Source organism: Staurois parvus, unplaced genomic scaffold (genome assembly GCF_062004578.1).
Source record: "Staurois parvus isolate SC_StPar_1 unplaced genomic scaffold, SC_StPar_1.0 ptg000294l, whole genome shotgun sequence".
NCBI classification, from domain to species: domain Eukaryota; kingdom Metazoa; phylum Chordata; class Amphibia; order Anura; family Ranidae; genus Staurois; species Staurois parvus.
In genome coordinates, this window is record NW_028318090.1 from 4,574,506 (window position 1) to 4,590,370 (window position 15,865).

At 40.4% G+C, this 15,865-nt stretch overlaps 1 protein-coding gene across 1 annotated transcript in view; it reads left to right on the top strand.

Annotated features, from left to right (window-relative positions):
* Nucleotides 1-15,865, top strand: part of EMB (embigin) — a 51,444-nt gene that overhangs the window by 23,738 nt on the left and 11,841 nt on the right. The window contains exons 4-6 of the mRNA XM_089682700.1: nucleotides 5,843-5,931; nucleotides 9,044-9,171; nucleotides 12,940-13,216. Coding sequence (XP_089538826.1) covers nucleotides 5,843-5,931; nucleotides 9,044-9,171; nucleotides 12,940-13,216 — 494 coding nt within the window. The remainder of the gene's footprint in view (nucleotides 1-5,842; nucleotides 5,932-9,043; nucleotides 9,172-12,939; nucleotides 13,217-15,865) is intronic.

Below are 15,865 nucleotides of genomic sequence, written 5' to 3' on the forward strand. Positions count from 1 at the left end.
ATTGGCCCTCCAGGATGAGGATTGCAGTGAGGACTCTCAGACGGCATCGGAGGATGGAGTGAGAGACTACTCATACAGCACAGCCATTAACCTCCTCTGACATGACAGCCATATCGGCTGATATTAAAAACACACTTTCAGCTGCGATTACAGACTTGAAAGCAGACATTTTAGTCCTTACAGAGCAAATGACTGCAATGGAAAATGCAGGAAAAAGGAGAAATAAAGCCATTCAAAGATTGGATTGGATGTCACTGATTCCCACACTTAGATGAACAGACACTTAGAGGATCTTGACAACAGAGACAGAAGAAACAATATTACAGTGAGGGGAATACCTGAGTCAGTACTACCAGATCAAATTTCTCTTGCACTTCAGAAAGTATTCAATAATACCCTTGAAAAACCAGCAGAATCTGCAATAGAGTTTGCGAGAGCACTGAGAGATAAGGGCTCAGACTCAACCCCTCCTAGGGATATAATGTGCTGTCTTCAAAGCTTCCCCCTAAAAGAAGAGATACTACATAAAGCAAGACAAAATGTTATGATAACCTTTAATAGCGAATCCATCTCTTTATACCAGGATTTATCACCCATTATACCTAAAAATAGAAGAGCCCTCCGCCCTTTACTAGAAATAATTCGAGAGAAGGGCCTAACGTACAGATGGCTCTTCCCATTTGCCTTAAGCATAACACTTCAGGGAAAACAAATCCTGCTACGCAACCCTGATGAACTACCAGATTTGTATAACGCACTACAAATACAACAGCCCCAGCTGCCTGAATGGTACCAGGAATTTAGACTTCCTCCGCAAGTCCGTAGCCCTCAAAAATCACCCTTCTCTACCCCGGATAACCGTACCATCAAAAAGGGTCAAGTTGGGTGCCAAACCCAGGCTCAGTTGGACACTTCGTTATCCCGCAACAAAACTCCCAGAAGGAATATGCATATCCGAAAAGATAATTGTTAATAACTGAGATATTCACAGATATGTCAGTCTGAACTTGGTGTAACACTACACCTGAGACTTGCCAAGCCCTACCGCAATGATCTGGATAGAAACCCTCAAACCTTACAACAAAATCCCATTAGGAATACAATCATGTGAGAAGTCATTAAGGACATATCAGTCATCCTTGGACCCACTATCTGGCTTTTAATGCGGTTGTCTGTGGGTGTCCAGTAACGGATGAGAGGAGGAATACCAAAGATAATAGCGGCACTTCCTCTTCTGCCACTGGTCAACATCTTAACAGACTCAATAAGTGCTTCTGATACACTACAGTCCTAGGTCCAATACCAATGCTTTTATTCAGGATGGCAGGGTCTCTGTTGTCTTAGGCCCGGGGGTCCCAATACTATACAACACTCAGGTTCAATAAGAACCAGGGCCTGTCCACTGAGACCCTGTTGTACTAAATGGTTTGTCTGTACTGCTTATTAGAAAGTTTAACCAATGTTGCGACATATCGAACTACATTTAGCCAGATTTTCTATGTTCATTTTTCTTTTTCTTTAGCAATTTGAAACTAAGTTAAATTTTGTTCTGGTTTGATATTCTAAATGCTCTACTAGGTAGCAGGGACCCGAGAGAACAAATAGCATTTACGGTTTGGAATTTGATGTAGCCTAGATCCTTTTTGTCTCTGACATACATTACACTCAATTCCATTAAACTTACCTTTTCATACCGCTCCTCCCACGACATCCCACAGGTAGTTCTGGATCTTTTAAATCCCAAACTTGTTCATTTTAGCTTTTCACTACATTTTTGAACCTTTAAGGTACATAGATATCTAAGGGTATTATATCCCTTTTGACCTCCTAAACTTATCAACAGTTGATAAGTTAAATTTAAATTACAAACTCAAACTTAGAGAGTTTCTAAATTCAATACACCTAACTGGGAGTTCCCCCCCTTGCTTGACAAGGATGGCCTATCAGCTTCTAGGAACAAAACCCACGGTGATCTCTCACAATGTACAGGGTCTAAACATATCTGAAAAAAGAATATCTCTTCTGAGACCACTTAAAAAGTCTAGTCTGTTATTTGTATTTCTACAAGAAACTCATTTTAAAAATTAAAAACGTCTGAGACTTACAGATACATTTTTCCTTAGCCTACCACGCCCCTAGCCCAATTTCAAAATCAAAAGGAGTCTCCATTTTGGTGAGCAAAGAGGCTCACTTTACCTTGCAACAACTAGAAAACCCTGAAGGTCGATACTTGTTTTTAAAAGGCACCTACGCAGGCCAGCCCCTAACCCTAGCAAACATATATTTCCCTAACACGTCCCATATTACCTTTCGCAACAAAGTAATCCAAGAACTGAAAGGATTCGCTTCAGACTGCTTAATATTAGGTGGAGACTAACATTTCTCTGAACCCATTACTGGACACCTCAAATGGGAAATCTTATGTCATATCCTTAAAAGGATCAAATCCCTATTACAATCCCTACTTTTAGTTCATACATGGAAAGCTCTGTTCCCAGCAGACAAAGACTACACTTTTTATTCAATACCACATAACAAACACTCTAGAGTAGACTAACTTTCCCCCAGAGAGACATACCCCTCCATAAACAAGCAGCTATTGGCATCCAGTCTATTTCTGACCATGCTCCCATAGCGATGACACTAGAGAAATCTTCACCAAAACCCAAGCATTTCAACTGAAGGCTTAATTCCTCATTACTAACAGACAGCACATCCAGCCAAAATATAGATGAGGAAATTAAGAATTTCTACGAACTCAACTCAAGGGGTGACACGACCCCCCTAATCACATGGGAAGCACATAAATGTGTAATAAGAGAGGAGCTCATAAAACTTGGATTTAATGCAAAAAAGAATATGAAAAAACAATCACAACACTCGCTCAAAAAATATCATCACTAGAACAGCTGAGTAAACAATCCACGGCTTCTAAGGTTAGTTGCGAGCTTCTAGAGGCTCAAAATTCATTACGTAACTTGCTAGACCTTAAAGCAAAAAGGGTACTTTTTTTCCCCAAACAAATCTACTACGAGCAGGAGGACAAAAGTGGCAAATTTTTAGCTAGAGCTTTGAAAGAGCACACCATAGCCAACAATATTTTCCAAATCAAAAACAAAGAAGGCAAATTAGAATTTGAGTCTGAGAAAATTGCTTCTCAATTCCACAAATACTATTCCAAATTATATAATTTACCCCCCCAACATAAGCCACAAGGAACTCCAGATGAAAGGCTGCAAGCTATAGAAAAATATAAGAGTAAATTACCTTCCTTAAAAGGGGCAGACATTGCCGACCTTGAGAGACCAATCGTAGAAGAAGAGCTTTTACTGGCCATTAGAGACCTTAAACCGGGAAAAAGCCCTGGCCCTGAGGGATTCACAGCTATTTATTATAAAATGTATGCAGATTAAAACCCCATTTCTATTGGCCATGAACTCTCTAACGAAACCACAGACTATCCCTAGCTCATTTCTCGCTGCACATATCACTGTACTCCCTAAACTGGGCAAGGATACATCAGACTGTGCAAACTACAGACCCATCTCCTTACTAAATTTAGATTTAAAACTATTGGCAAAGATACTCTCTAACAGACTTAGACGCTTCCTGGCTCACATCATGGGTCCTGAGCAGTCTGGTTTTATGCCTGGCAGGGAGGCCAGGGATAATGTTGTTAAAGCACTGAATCTAATACAATCTGATAAACAACACAGGATGGAGGGACTTCTGTCCACAGATGCAGAGATAGAGTGGAATGAGACTTTATGTGGGCAACATGTAAACATATTGGTTTGGAGTCCAATATGCTCTTGTGGATCAAAACACTTTATACTGACCCTAATGCAAAAATTAAAGTTAATAATATACTCTCTGACACAGTACCCAGTAGGCACAAGACAGGGTTGCCTTCTCTCACCACTTCTATTTATTCTGACACTAGAACTCTTTATCAGGACAATTAATTTGGACCCTTCTATGACAGGATTTAATTTGATAGGACAAGAGTTTAAAATAGCTGCTTACGTGGATGATTTACTTTCTTTATCACCCAGCATCACACTTCAGTCCTCAATCTAATACAATAATTCACCATTTTTGGATACCTCTCTAACATGAAAATGAATTATAAAGTGGAAAATCCTACTTCCCTTTCCTACTCTTGGCTTTGGCATTGCAAAACACCTTATCCTGAGAAATGTAAGGCCTTATGGGAATCCTCTTTGGAAATGGAGATACCAGATGACCAGTGGGAAAAAGCCAGTATCCTAGCACATAAGTGTTCAATAAGTACCAGAACTCAAGTATTGACATATGAAATACTGACACAATGGTACACTACCCTAGTTAAGATTAATAAATGGTTCTCTCAAGCTTTTGACCTCTGTTGGAGTTGTGAGAATGTACCAGGCACATTTGTACATATCTGGTGGCAGTGCCCCAAATTACTACCTTATTGGGACTCTGTAAGACAATTAATTATCCAGATTACAGGCACAACCTTAGAACTCACTCCTGCATACTGCCTTGTACACCTCTCCCCTGCTCCTTTCAGCAAATACAAATGTTCATTAACCATCCACCTACTTAACGTGGCCAAATCTCTGATCCCTTTAGACTGGAAGTCAACCTCAATTCCCTCTATTAAGGAATGGATTAAAAAAGTAGACTTATTATATTAGATGGAAGAAAATTCAGCCATGGCCTCCGGTAATACCACACGATTTAACAAAACTTGCAACGATTGGTTCTTATTCACCTTTTCAGATACTTATGCTACATCAAAAATCTTGAGAAGCCGAGATAGGATTAGGGGAACATACCCAACTCTCTCTATATTTATTTCATTTAATTATTAATACAGGTCTTAAAAGAGTATTACAGCTCATACCATTCAAACCTTACCACAATATTATGACATCTTAAATAAATGATACAAAATTTGAAGTTAACTTGCTGTATAAACGATTTCATCAATATACCTTTCTAACAATTTCATATGAGTCTAATCACATTGATATTTTTATACCCAATTGATATTACAATGTACATTGGCATGATATACAGTATTTGGAAGATTTGTTCTTTGTCATCGTACATAGCTTGAGTATATTTTGAAAGAGAATGCTAAATCCTCCTTTTCTCTCTTCTTCTTTCCCTCCTTCGAACAGGGAGCCTTTCAAACTGCGTTAGTTGTGCTTATTCTATACTTTTGATGTTATTAACATATTATAAGTACTACATGTTGTACTTACTTATAAGACATACATCACCTCTGTTTGTAAGATTTATTAACTGTTTATATGCTATTGTTTAAATAAACGTTAATGTGAAAAAAAAAAAAAAAAACTGAACTGCATATTCCAGATGAGGTCTTACTAATGCTTTGTACCGGGGTAAAATGATATCTCTCCCACTGGAGTCTATACCTCTTTTAATACAAGAGAGGATTTTGCTCGCTCTAGAAAACGCAGCTTGGCATTGCATGCCATTATTAAGCTTGTGACCTACCAAAACCCCCAGATCCTTCTCCACCATTGATTCCCCCAGTTGTACCACCCCCCCCCCCCCTAGTATGTATGATGCATGCATATTCTTAGCCCCCAAGTGCAGAACCTTACATTTATCAACATTAAACCTCATTTGTCACATAGTTGCCCAATTAAAAAGTGCATTGAGGTCGGCTTGTAAATTGGAGACATCCTGTAATTCCACTGCAAAACTTGGTGTCATCTGCAAAGACTGAAATGGTATTTTTAATCCCAGACCCTATATTATTTATAAATATATTAAAAAGTAAGGGTCCCAAGATCTAATATATATTTTTTATTCTAACATACAGAGTGTCTGTGGCAGATGTGAACAGTACCGGACGTTATGCTTGTATTTTCAATTCTACTACAGAAGTAAAAGCAACATTTTATATAAACGGTAAGAATGGTAGGAGCAATGGTACATTTACACTAACCATTTGCAGACGTTAACCTGATGATACAAGTTGCAGAACACAAGCAATCTTATCAAAATGATTCTAAAGTGATTTTTTTTTAAGAAAAAATAACAAACATGTCTATACTTCCCTGCTGTGTGCAGTGGTTTTGCACAGAGCAGCCCTGATGCTCCTCTTCGCGGGTCCCCCACATTGACTTGGTAACCTCAAAATTAGGTGGCGTTCACAAATATCTTTTTGAATTAGAAAAACTAGAAAAATTAGAAGTTACTCTCAGTAACTTTTACACTGCAGGCTTTAAAACTTAAAAGTCCATCTCCTGGTTAGATGCCCTCCATCCCTTCTATCCTCTCGTCCTTGGAGCACCCTCCCCACCTTTTATTATATAAATAACTGTTGTATACCGACTTTTTCCATGGGTGCTTACTCCAGTCACAAGAAGTCACAGGTCCTATTACTCTAGCAGTAGGCAGGTCTTGAATACTTCAGAGAATGATGAGGAGCCACTCCATGCAGCATTCACTTGTGAACTTAAGGCAGCTGGATAACGCACCCCTATGGAGAGGGGGTTGTCCCTGATGGCTCACAGGAAATTGGTTGAATAACACTGGACATCATTAAACTTGGAGGACTGGCGCTGGATTACAGAGAGCTAAATCTGCAGCACATAGTGCATATTGCATTAAAAACTGCCTTTTTATTTTAACCTGTACAGGTTTTTAAATGAGAAGAGCAGGAGTGAAACAATAAACTAACATACTCATCTAGATGGCTGTAGCATCAGTCTAATGCTGTAACTGTCCCCTGCTTGCTCTACACCGAGAACTGGGTGATCAAAGATTGCTCAGTTTTCAGGCCTGCTCTGAGCAGAGAGCAGTGTTAATCAGCACTCTGTGCTCTGACCCTCCAGTGCTCACTGGAGCGATAGACTGTGGTGTGGGTGGGAGCAGCTTGCTCGGGCTTTCATCAGCATGCTGAGGGGCTGAGCCAGCTGCCAGTGAGGAATCTGGGTGGATAACAACATTATTGTTGGGATCCCTGCAGAGCCTGGACTGGCTCTGTTAAGTCCGCCAACAGTGGGCTTTAGCCCCTGTTGGCTGAATCTGGGTCATAATAGTGCAGAACTAAGTGCATTCCTCTGACCACAGGATGGCTAATAGAGCTTTGGCCATACTTCTTCTTTAATTCTTATTTAGTAAACTGGAGTTTAACTAATACAGTTGTGCTCAAAAGTTTGCATACCTTGGCAGAAATCATGAAATTTTGGCATTGATATTGAAATTATGACTGAGCATGCCAAAAAACTGTCTCCTATTTTAGAATAGTGATTGTATGAAGCTATTTATCACATAGTTGTTTGTCCTTTTTTTAAATCATAATGATAACAGAAATCACCCAAATGGCCATGATGAAAAGTTTGGCCTTGGTACAGACACACAAAGTGAGACACACAAAGTGACACACACAGGTTAAAATGGCAATTAAAGGTTAATTTCCACATCTGTGGCTTTGCAAAATGTAATTAGTGCATAAATAGTCAATGAGTTTGTTCGCTTTCATGTGGATGCACTGAGCATCCAAAGTCTTGACTATGCCAGTCAATACTGTTCAATCACTTATTAAGAAGTGGAAAATTCAGGGTCTCCCTTGATACCAAGCCAAGGTCAGGTAGACTAAGAAAGATTGCAGCCACAACTGCCAGAGCAGTTGTTCAGGATACAAAGAAAAAACAAGTAACCTCAGGAGAAATATAGGCTGCTCTGGAAAAAGATGGTGTGCTTGTTTCAAGATGCACAATACAACGATACTTGAACAAAAATGAGATGCACGGCCAAGTTGCTAGAAAGGCGCCTTTACTGAGCCAATGCTACAAAAAAGCCTGGTTACAATATACCCATTAATACCTCGACACGCCTCACAGCTTCTGGCACCCTATAATCTGGAGTGTTGAGACCAAAATAGAGCTTTATGGTCACAACCATAAGTGCTATGTTTGGAGAGGGGTCAACCAAGGAATTTTGTAAAAGTTGGTGGCAAGATAAATAGCATGTTATCAGAAGATACTGACAGACAATTTGCTTTCTTCTGCATGAAAGCTGTGCATGGGATGCTCTTGGACATTCCAGCATGACAGTGACCTTAAGCACAAGGCCATGTTGACCCTCTAGTGGTTACAGCAGAAAAAGGTGCAGTTTCTGGAGTGGCCATTATAGTCTCCTGACCTTAATATTATGGAGCCACTCTGGGGAGATCTCAAATGTGCGGTTCATGCAAGACAACCAAAGACTTTATATGACCTGGAGGCAATTTGCCAAGTCGAAGGTGCAGTTATACCACCTGCAAGATTTTTGGGCCTCAACCAACTATTATGAAGTACTGCATGCTGCCATTGATGCTAAAGGGGACAATACACAATATTGAGAACTAAGGGTATGTAGACATTTGAACAGGGGTAATTTCATTTGTTTACATGTTGGCCTACAGCTGAATATGAATCCCATAAGAAATAATAAAAAAGTGTTTTGCCTGTTCAGTCATGTTTTCTTTAAAATTGTACATACTGTATATTACCAATTCTCCAAGGGTATGCAAACTTTTGAGCACAACTGTATGTTAATATATATTTTAAAATGCATAGAGGCTCTTACTAAGATGACAAGATGCCTGGCAAGTGTGCTGACTGCATGGCCTACATTACTTAGAGTTGTTTTGAATGGGGTACCCACTCTCCAAGCACTGCAGCTCATCAGATGGCATAGAGTGGGGGGTTTCTGTGCAATATACTGTCCTCCTAGAGTTACCTTTCCCTGCCTTGTCATTTTGGATAACCTGCAAAGTAGCAGCTGTAAAGAACTCCCAGTGTTCCTTACTGCTGTCCCATAGATTGTAATAGGAAGATCGGCACACATACCGAAATTAGTGGATATGCATTTTAACTCCAAGAGATGTCCAAGGGATTGTTTATTTGGCTACTTTCAGAATGTTCCCTACAAATATTCTACAATTGTGAAACACCTCTCCAAAGTACAAATTTGTTTTCTCAGATACCCTCTCTGTCACTTTGTGAACTGATCCACATTTTTGCTGTTCCAGCCCCTGGTGTTCATGGTGGTGCCAAGACCTTAGTGACTTATAATGGAGATTCTACAGTCCTGAAATGTGACAGCTTCAAGTACAATCCTGTGAAGTGGCTCTGGTATAAAGTCAATGGAAATGAGCAGGTAAATGATAGTGCAGAAGCATTAAGGCCTGTGTGGTGTTGTGTCAATGAGCAAATACAGTTGGACTTTCAGCTTGCATTTGAAATCTGTTTTAAATGCATCTGATTTCATTCCAAGATCATTAATAGGTGTATTTGACCTCCGTCTAATCTGCATGAACCTTCTCCAAGGTGCTTTTGCATTTCCATGGACTTGTATGGGAGAGAAGCAGTTTTGAACTAAAGCCCATTGCCATAAACCCTTAAAGTCTTTGTTATGGATGTGTTGTGCTGTTGATGTGAAAGTTCCTGTTTTATATTTCTACTTTTTTTATTGCAAGGAATAATTGTGGTGTCATGGTATACAGCCTTGCCCATTCAGTAAAATTCATCTTGGAAAATAACCCTTAAAAAGAACTAGATGAACTTTTCTGGAGCCTCTATGTTCTACATGTTTGATGTCCTGAGTGTTCAACTATTCCCCTTCCTAGCCTGGGTGCCATTAGATTTTTCTTTTCAGTTGGCTTGGATTTACAGGAACGGTCTCAGGTTTACGACTCTCTGTACACTATCTTATATTTAAGGTCCTAGCAGCTACTTATGAGCTTTTTGTTCTGCCCCAGGAAGCAAATAGTGTTATCCTTTGTGACAATGCACACTATTGGAAGCTAGAAATGTTTTTCAAGCTTCTAGGAGGAAAAAAAAATACATTTTTGAGGCATTTTTGGGAGTGATTTGCCAGCAGAGAAAAAAACCCACTGAACTCTCCTAAATACTCCAAACACTGCTAACTGCTGCTAAGAGCCAGTTTCCAGCATTTATTTTTTTTCCAGTGATTAGCTGGTTGTCAAGGATCTGGCTACTGCATTCTTAATGGGTGACTCATCAGTTGTCAGTGGGATTCCCCACTGACAGCTGAATGTAAACTAAAAAATTGCAGGCAATGGAAATTTGAGGGGAAAAAAAGACCCCCCCCCAATCCATATGGATTGTAAGGGAAACCCCACACCTAAATATTAAGAAAATTATGTGTCCCCCCCCCAAACCGTACCAAACCCTTGATCAAGCAAGCAGCCTGGTAGGCCGAGAAAGTGGGGGGCGCGAGCGAGTGCCTCCCCTTCCTGAACCATACCAAGCCACATGCCCTCAACATGGAGGATGCTTTGGGGTAGAGGGGCATGGTGGCTGTGGGGGTCTGAGGGTGAGGGACTTATTGGAATCTGGAAGCCCCCTTTAACAAGGGGGCCCCCAGATCCCACCCCTCATGAATGAGTAGGGGTAAATTGTGTTTATCCATTGTTTACTAAATAAATTGTCAATACTGCTCTCTTTTTCTTGTATATTGTACCCCTAGTCATTCACCAAAAAAGTGTCCTATATAAAAAAAGAGTGCCCCCCTCCTAAGCCATACCAGCCCACATGCCCTCAACATGGGGGGGCTTTGGGGTGGGGGGGGCTCAGTGGTTGTGGGGTTCTTCAGGCGGGGGGATTATTGGAATCTGGGGCCCCCAGATCCCACCCCCTATGTGAATGAGTAGGGATACATTGTACCCCTATTCATTCACCAAAAACGTATCATAAAAACACAGATTTTTAAAGTGGAGTTCCACTCACCCTGTCAAAGAATAAAAGTCAGAAGTCTGCTGACTTTTAAAAAATAGCCACTTAGCTGTCCCTCAGTCCCGTGGTGTGTCCCCCGCAGCCTGTCCCCCGCAGCATGTGCGAGTAGCGCTGCGCTTCATGAATGGTCTTGTAGTCTTCTAGGACCTGTCACGTGCCCCAAAAGACCGCCTAGGCGATCGGACCAGAAATGGGAGCGGGTACCTGTCAAATTCGGGTATCCGCCCACCCCCCAAAGGTGCCAATCCTTAATGGGGAGCGGGGGAGCAGTCCTTAAAGCGGAACATTAGTCTAGTGTCAATCACAATGAATGCCGGCTGGCAACCCAAGAAATCCCCCCAGAAAAAGCCCCCCGATCCGACGCTGGCTCCCACCGCCTGACAGCTCTGATGCCTGCAGCCGCTAAATAAACTAAGGCGCAGGGCCACCTGATGATATCACTTGGTAACCCCACCCCCTTGTGACATCAATGACTGGGGCTTGCTGGCCTGCATGCTAGTATGGGTCTGGTATGTATTCTGGGGGGACCCTTGCAGCATTTATTTATTTTTTTTAATTTTGGAGTGGAGTTCCCGTCAAAATCTATAGCAAACCTAAGGGTCACGTATGGATTTTGTGGGAGGAGCCCATACCATTTTTTTTTTTTTTTTTAATTTTGGTATGGGGTTTCCCTCAAAATCCATACCAGTCCTAAAGGCCTGGTATAGATTGTGGGGGGAGGGACCCACCAGGCTGTTTTTTTTCTCAAATATTCATTGTGGGCAGTTCTTTTGTTTACAGTCAACTGATGAGTCATCAGTTGTTAAGGACATGGCATCCGGCTTGCCAGCCTGCTCCTTAACAACCAGCTAAACTGCTGAATGCCTGCAAAACACCAGCACACAAAATGGAAAAATATATTGAGCATTTTTTATACAGCCTTTTTTCAGATCCTTTTCCTTTTTCTGCTCCTGGTGTGCATTGAAGGCTAAGGCTCCATGATTACTAGCTTATATATAAGCTCCTAGCAGCTACTTATGAGTGTTTTTTTTCTGTCCCGTGAAGCAAGTAGTATTATCCTATGTGTCCATGCACACTAATGTAGGCTAGAAGCGTTTTTCAAGCTGCAGCTTCTTTTCAGCTTTTTTTTTTAGCATTTTTGGGAGTGATTTGCCAGCAGAAAAAGATGCTGAACGCTCCCGCTAACTGCTGCTAAAATACGGTTTCCAGTGTTTTTTTTAGCTGGTTGTTAAGGAACGGAGTGGCAAGCTGGCTGCTGTGTCCCTTACAACGGACAGCTCCTCATCTGCACCCCTGTGACATCATCGACCCAGCATGCCCTGGTCGATGACATCACAAACTGGGTGGCCATGCCCCTTAGTTCATTTAGCGGCGAAACTGTCAAATTCACTTGGAAGGCTTCCAGATTCTGATAAGCCCCCACCCGTAGACCCCCATAACCACTGCCCAGGGTTGTGAGAAAGGGGACAAGGCGCTTTGGGGGGAGCTACCTCAATGCACCCCCCCATGTTGAGGGCATGTGGCCTAGTATGGTTCGGGGGAGGGGGGGGCACTCCCCTTTCCTGTCCTGCCAGGCTGCATGCTTGGATAAGGGTTCGGTATGGATTTTAGGGGGACCCCATGCTATTTTTTTTTAATTTGGCAAGAGGTTCCCCTACAAATCCATACCAGGCCTACCTGTCACTCTCTGTCACTGCCTGCTCTGCTCCGGAACTCCTCCCCTTCCCAGAGAGTTGGTGATGCAGTAAGTAATTTCCTAATTGCAGCCTCAAACCTGCATTTACAGTTCACTATGACCCTTCTGAGGGTCCTACTCAGCCCCTAAATTAGCATTAATTAAACTTTATAAGGTAAATAAGCATTAGTTTTGTCTTAGTAAACTTCAATGCAAATGTACTTTGCTGCCATCTACTGACCAAAGAGCATAATGCAGGCATATTACAGTTTAACATTGCACATCAGTATTTATCCATGCCCCACACCCTTACAATTATTCAAGAAATCCAGGCAGAATTAACATTTCTAAATGTAACATTCTAAATCTTTACTTTTTTAATTCAGTCCCACTCTATATACAGTTCGTATTTTATTACAATATTTTTTCCTTTTATAAAAAAAAATATTTTTTTTTATTTATATTATATATTATATCTTTATTTTGTTATTTTAGGTGCTTTTAAATATCTCTTCAGAAAGGTACAATCAAGTCAACAAAACAGCCAATGAGACAAAGCTGCACATATCAGACCTGACTGAAGTAGACAGCGGTGCATATGTGTGCAAGGCAGTATTTGAGACTGGAGCCAGTGAAGGACAAGTTGACATCGATGTGCTCAGTTTAATGGTGCCATTTAAGGTCTTTCTTGCGATCGTAGCAGAAGTTGCTGTTTTAGTAGCCGTTATTTTAGGCTATGAATTGCTAAGCAAGAAGAAACACGTTGAAGAAGGTAAGAGATTGTCTGCTTTGTGCTGTAAACTTTTAGTTTTATCTAGTATAGACATGTGTTTTGTTCGATTTAGTTAATTTAATTCGTTTTTTGGAATTCGTGCTGTTTATTCAAATTTGACCGAATAATCCAATTCATAATCCACAATCCAGATGTGTTTTTGATGGTATATGGGCTATATGAAGAGTTACATGACCATTTTGGAAATTTTCTATTTCAGCAAGATTTTCCCAGTGCCTTTGTTCATCCCTATTCACATCACCATAGTGCAGCTCACAATCTTTTGTAAAGTATTTTAGTCTTTTTTAATCTATTTTATTCTTTTCTTTTATATTCTATTCTAATGTATTCTATTCAAATTCATTCTATTCAAAATTTGAATTTCAGTTATGTTCTTTCTATACTATTCTATTCTTTGATTCTCTATTCTAATCTTTTCTATTATATTATATTCTAATTGATTCTATTCTATTCATTTATTTTCTGTTCTATTTTATACTGTTTTACTCTATTATTTTCTATTCTATTCTTTGATTTTCTATTCTAATCTTTTCTATTCTATTCTAATTTATTCTGTTCTTTTCCATTCTATTCTTTGATGTCTATTCTAATCTTTTCAATTCTAACAGACTCTATTATTTTCTATCCCTTTTATTTTCTATTCTCTCTTGCTCTGTATTACTCTGTTATTTTCTACTGTATTCTATTCTATTCCTTTATTTTCTAGTGTTTTTTTCCTCAATTTTTTTCTATTCTAGTCTTTTATGTTCTATTCTATTCTATTTCTTTAGGCTGGCTATACACTATACAATTTTCTGTCCAATTTCTGCCCAATTTCCTTTAGATTTACCTTCAATTGGATTCAATTGAAAGTGTTGTTTAGGTTTGACCTCATATTATATGGTTTTTTGTAAATTTAAAGCAAAATTCTCAAGAAAATTGTATAATGTATGGCCAGCCTTATTTTCTGTTCTATTTTATTTTATTTGTTGTTTTCAAATTTGAACTGGTTTTCGAATTTGTTTTCAACTTTGAATTTGTTTTCAAATGTGTTTCGAATCGATGCGAAATTCAGCCAAATTTAGTTTCATTATTTCAGATTCGTTTAAATTCGTTACAATTGTAATTCGGAATTCAGAACGAAACGAACCACACATGTCTAATTTAGTATAATGATGAATAGCATATATCAGGATGCATTGGGGAAGATTTACTAAAACTGGAGAGTGCAAAATCTGGTGCAGCTCAGCATAGAAACCAATCAGCTTCCAGGTTTTATTGTCAAAGCTTAATTGAACAAGCTTAAATTAGAAGCTGATTGGTTACCATGCACAGCTGCACCAGATTATGTACTCTCCAGTTTCTGTAAACCAACCCCATTGTTTTAAGGCTAGGTTCACACCTATGCAGGTTGCATTTGAGCCGTTTCTGCATTGCGTTTTACACTTGCATTTTTGCTGCATTTTTATGCATTTCGCGGTTATTTGTCATTCTTTTTTTTGTTGCTAGGCAGATTTAAAACACAAAACGCAGGAAAAACGCAATACATGCTTTTCTGCAGCGTTTCCATTGAAGTCTATAGAAGCAAAAACGCAGCATTATGCATTCAAAAAATTCACCGGGTGAAAATGCACAGGCGTGAACATGTCCCATAGGAAATCATGTTAAATGGACTATACTGCGTTTCTGCAAAATGCTGCAGAAAACGCTTAGGTGTGAACCCAGGGTCAAGGAACATTGCGATCCTAAGCATTTACCATACATAAGGATAAAACAAAAGATTTGTGCAGTGAATACAGGTTGGGTTTATGGAGTGGAGTGTGGGGAAAAGTTGGAGTAAGACCCCGGTCACACTGGTATCATGCCATGAGACTTGCAAATCGCATGCCAAGTCGCACCCTATTGTCCGCAATTACAGCGGTCATATCGGTGTGGTTCTGACTTGGTCAGAGCTGCACCAATTTCTAAAGTAGTACACGCACTACTTTTGGTGCGATTTGCACAGACATCTGTGTTGGATGTCCCCCGCAAGCCTACTAGGTGTCATTTTAGACTCCAATCTGTCTTTCCAGCCCCAGGTGTATTCGCTGACAAATTCATGTAGACTTCACCTCCACAACATCTCCAAAATACGTCCGTTCTTAACCCCAGAAACTAAAAAGCAACTCAATTACTCCCCTATTATATCGCGACTTGACTACTGTAACTCCCTCCTCGCCGGCCTTCCTCAACACAGGCTATCCCCTCTTCAGTCTATCCTGAATTCTGCAGCCAGACTCATCCACCTTACTAACCGCTCCGTATCCGCCTCCCCCCTCTGCCAATCCCTCCACTGGCTTCCGATTGCCCAACACATAATATTCAAATTGCTAACATTGACGTACAAAGCTGTCCATAACACTGCCCCAAACTACATCACCGACCTGATATCCATATACCACCCAAAACGTTCTCTCCGCTCCTCACAAGACTTCCTACTCTGTAGTTCCCTGGTTTCCTCCTCCCATGCCCGTCTCCAGGACTTCTCCAGGGCTTCCCCCATCCTCTGGAACTCACTACCCCAATCCATCAGACTGTCACCTACCCTCCTCACCTTTAAACGCACCCTGAAAACCCATCTCTTCAGGGAAGCCTACCCTGCCCTCACCT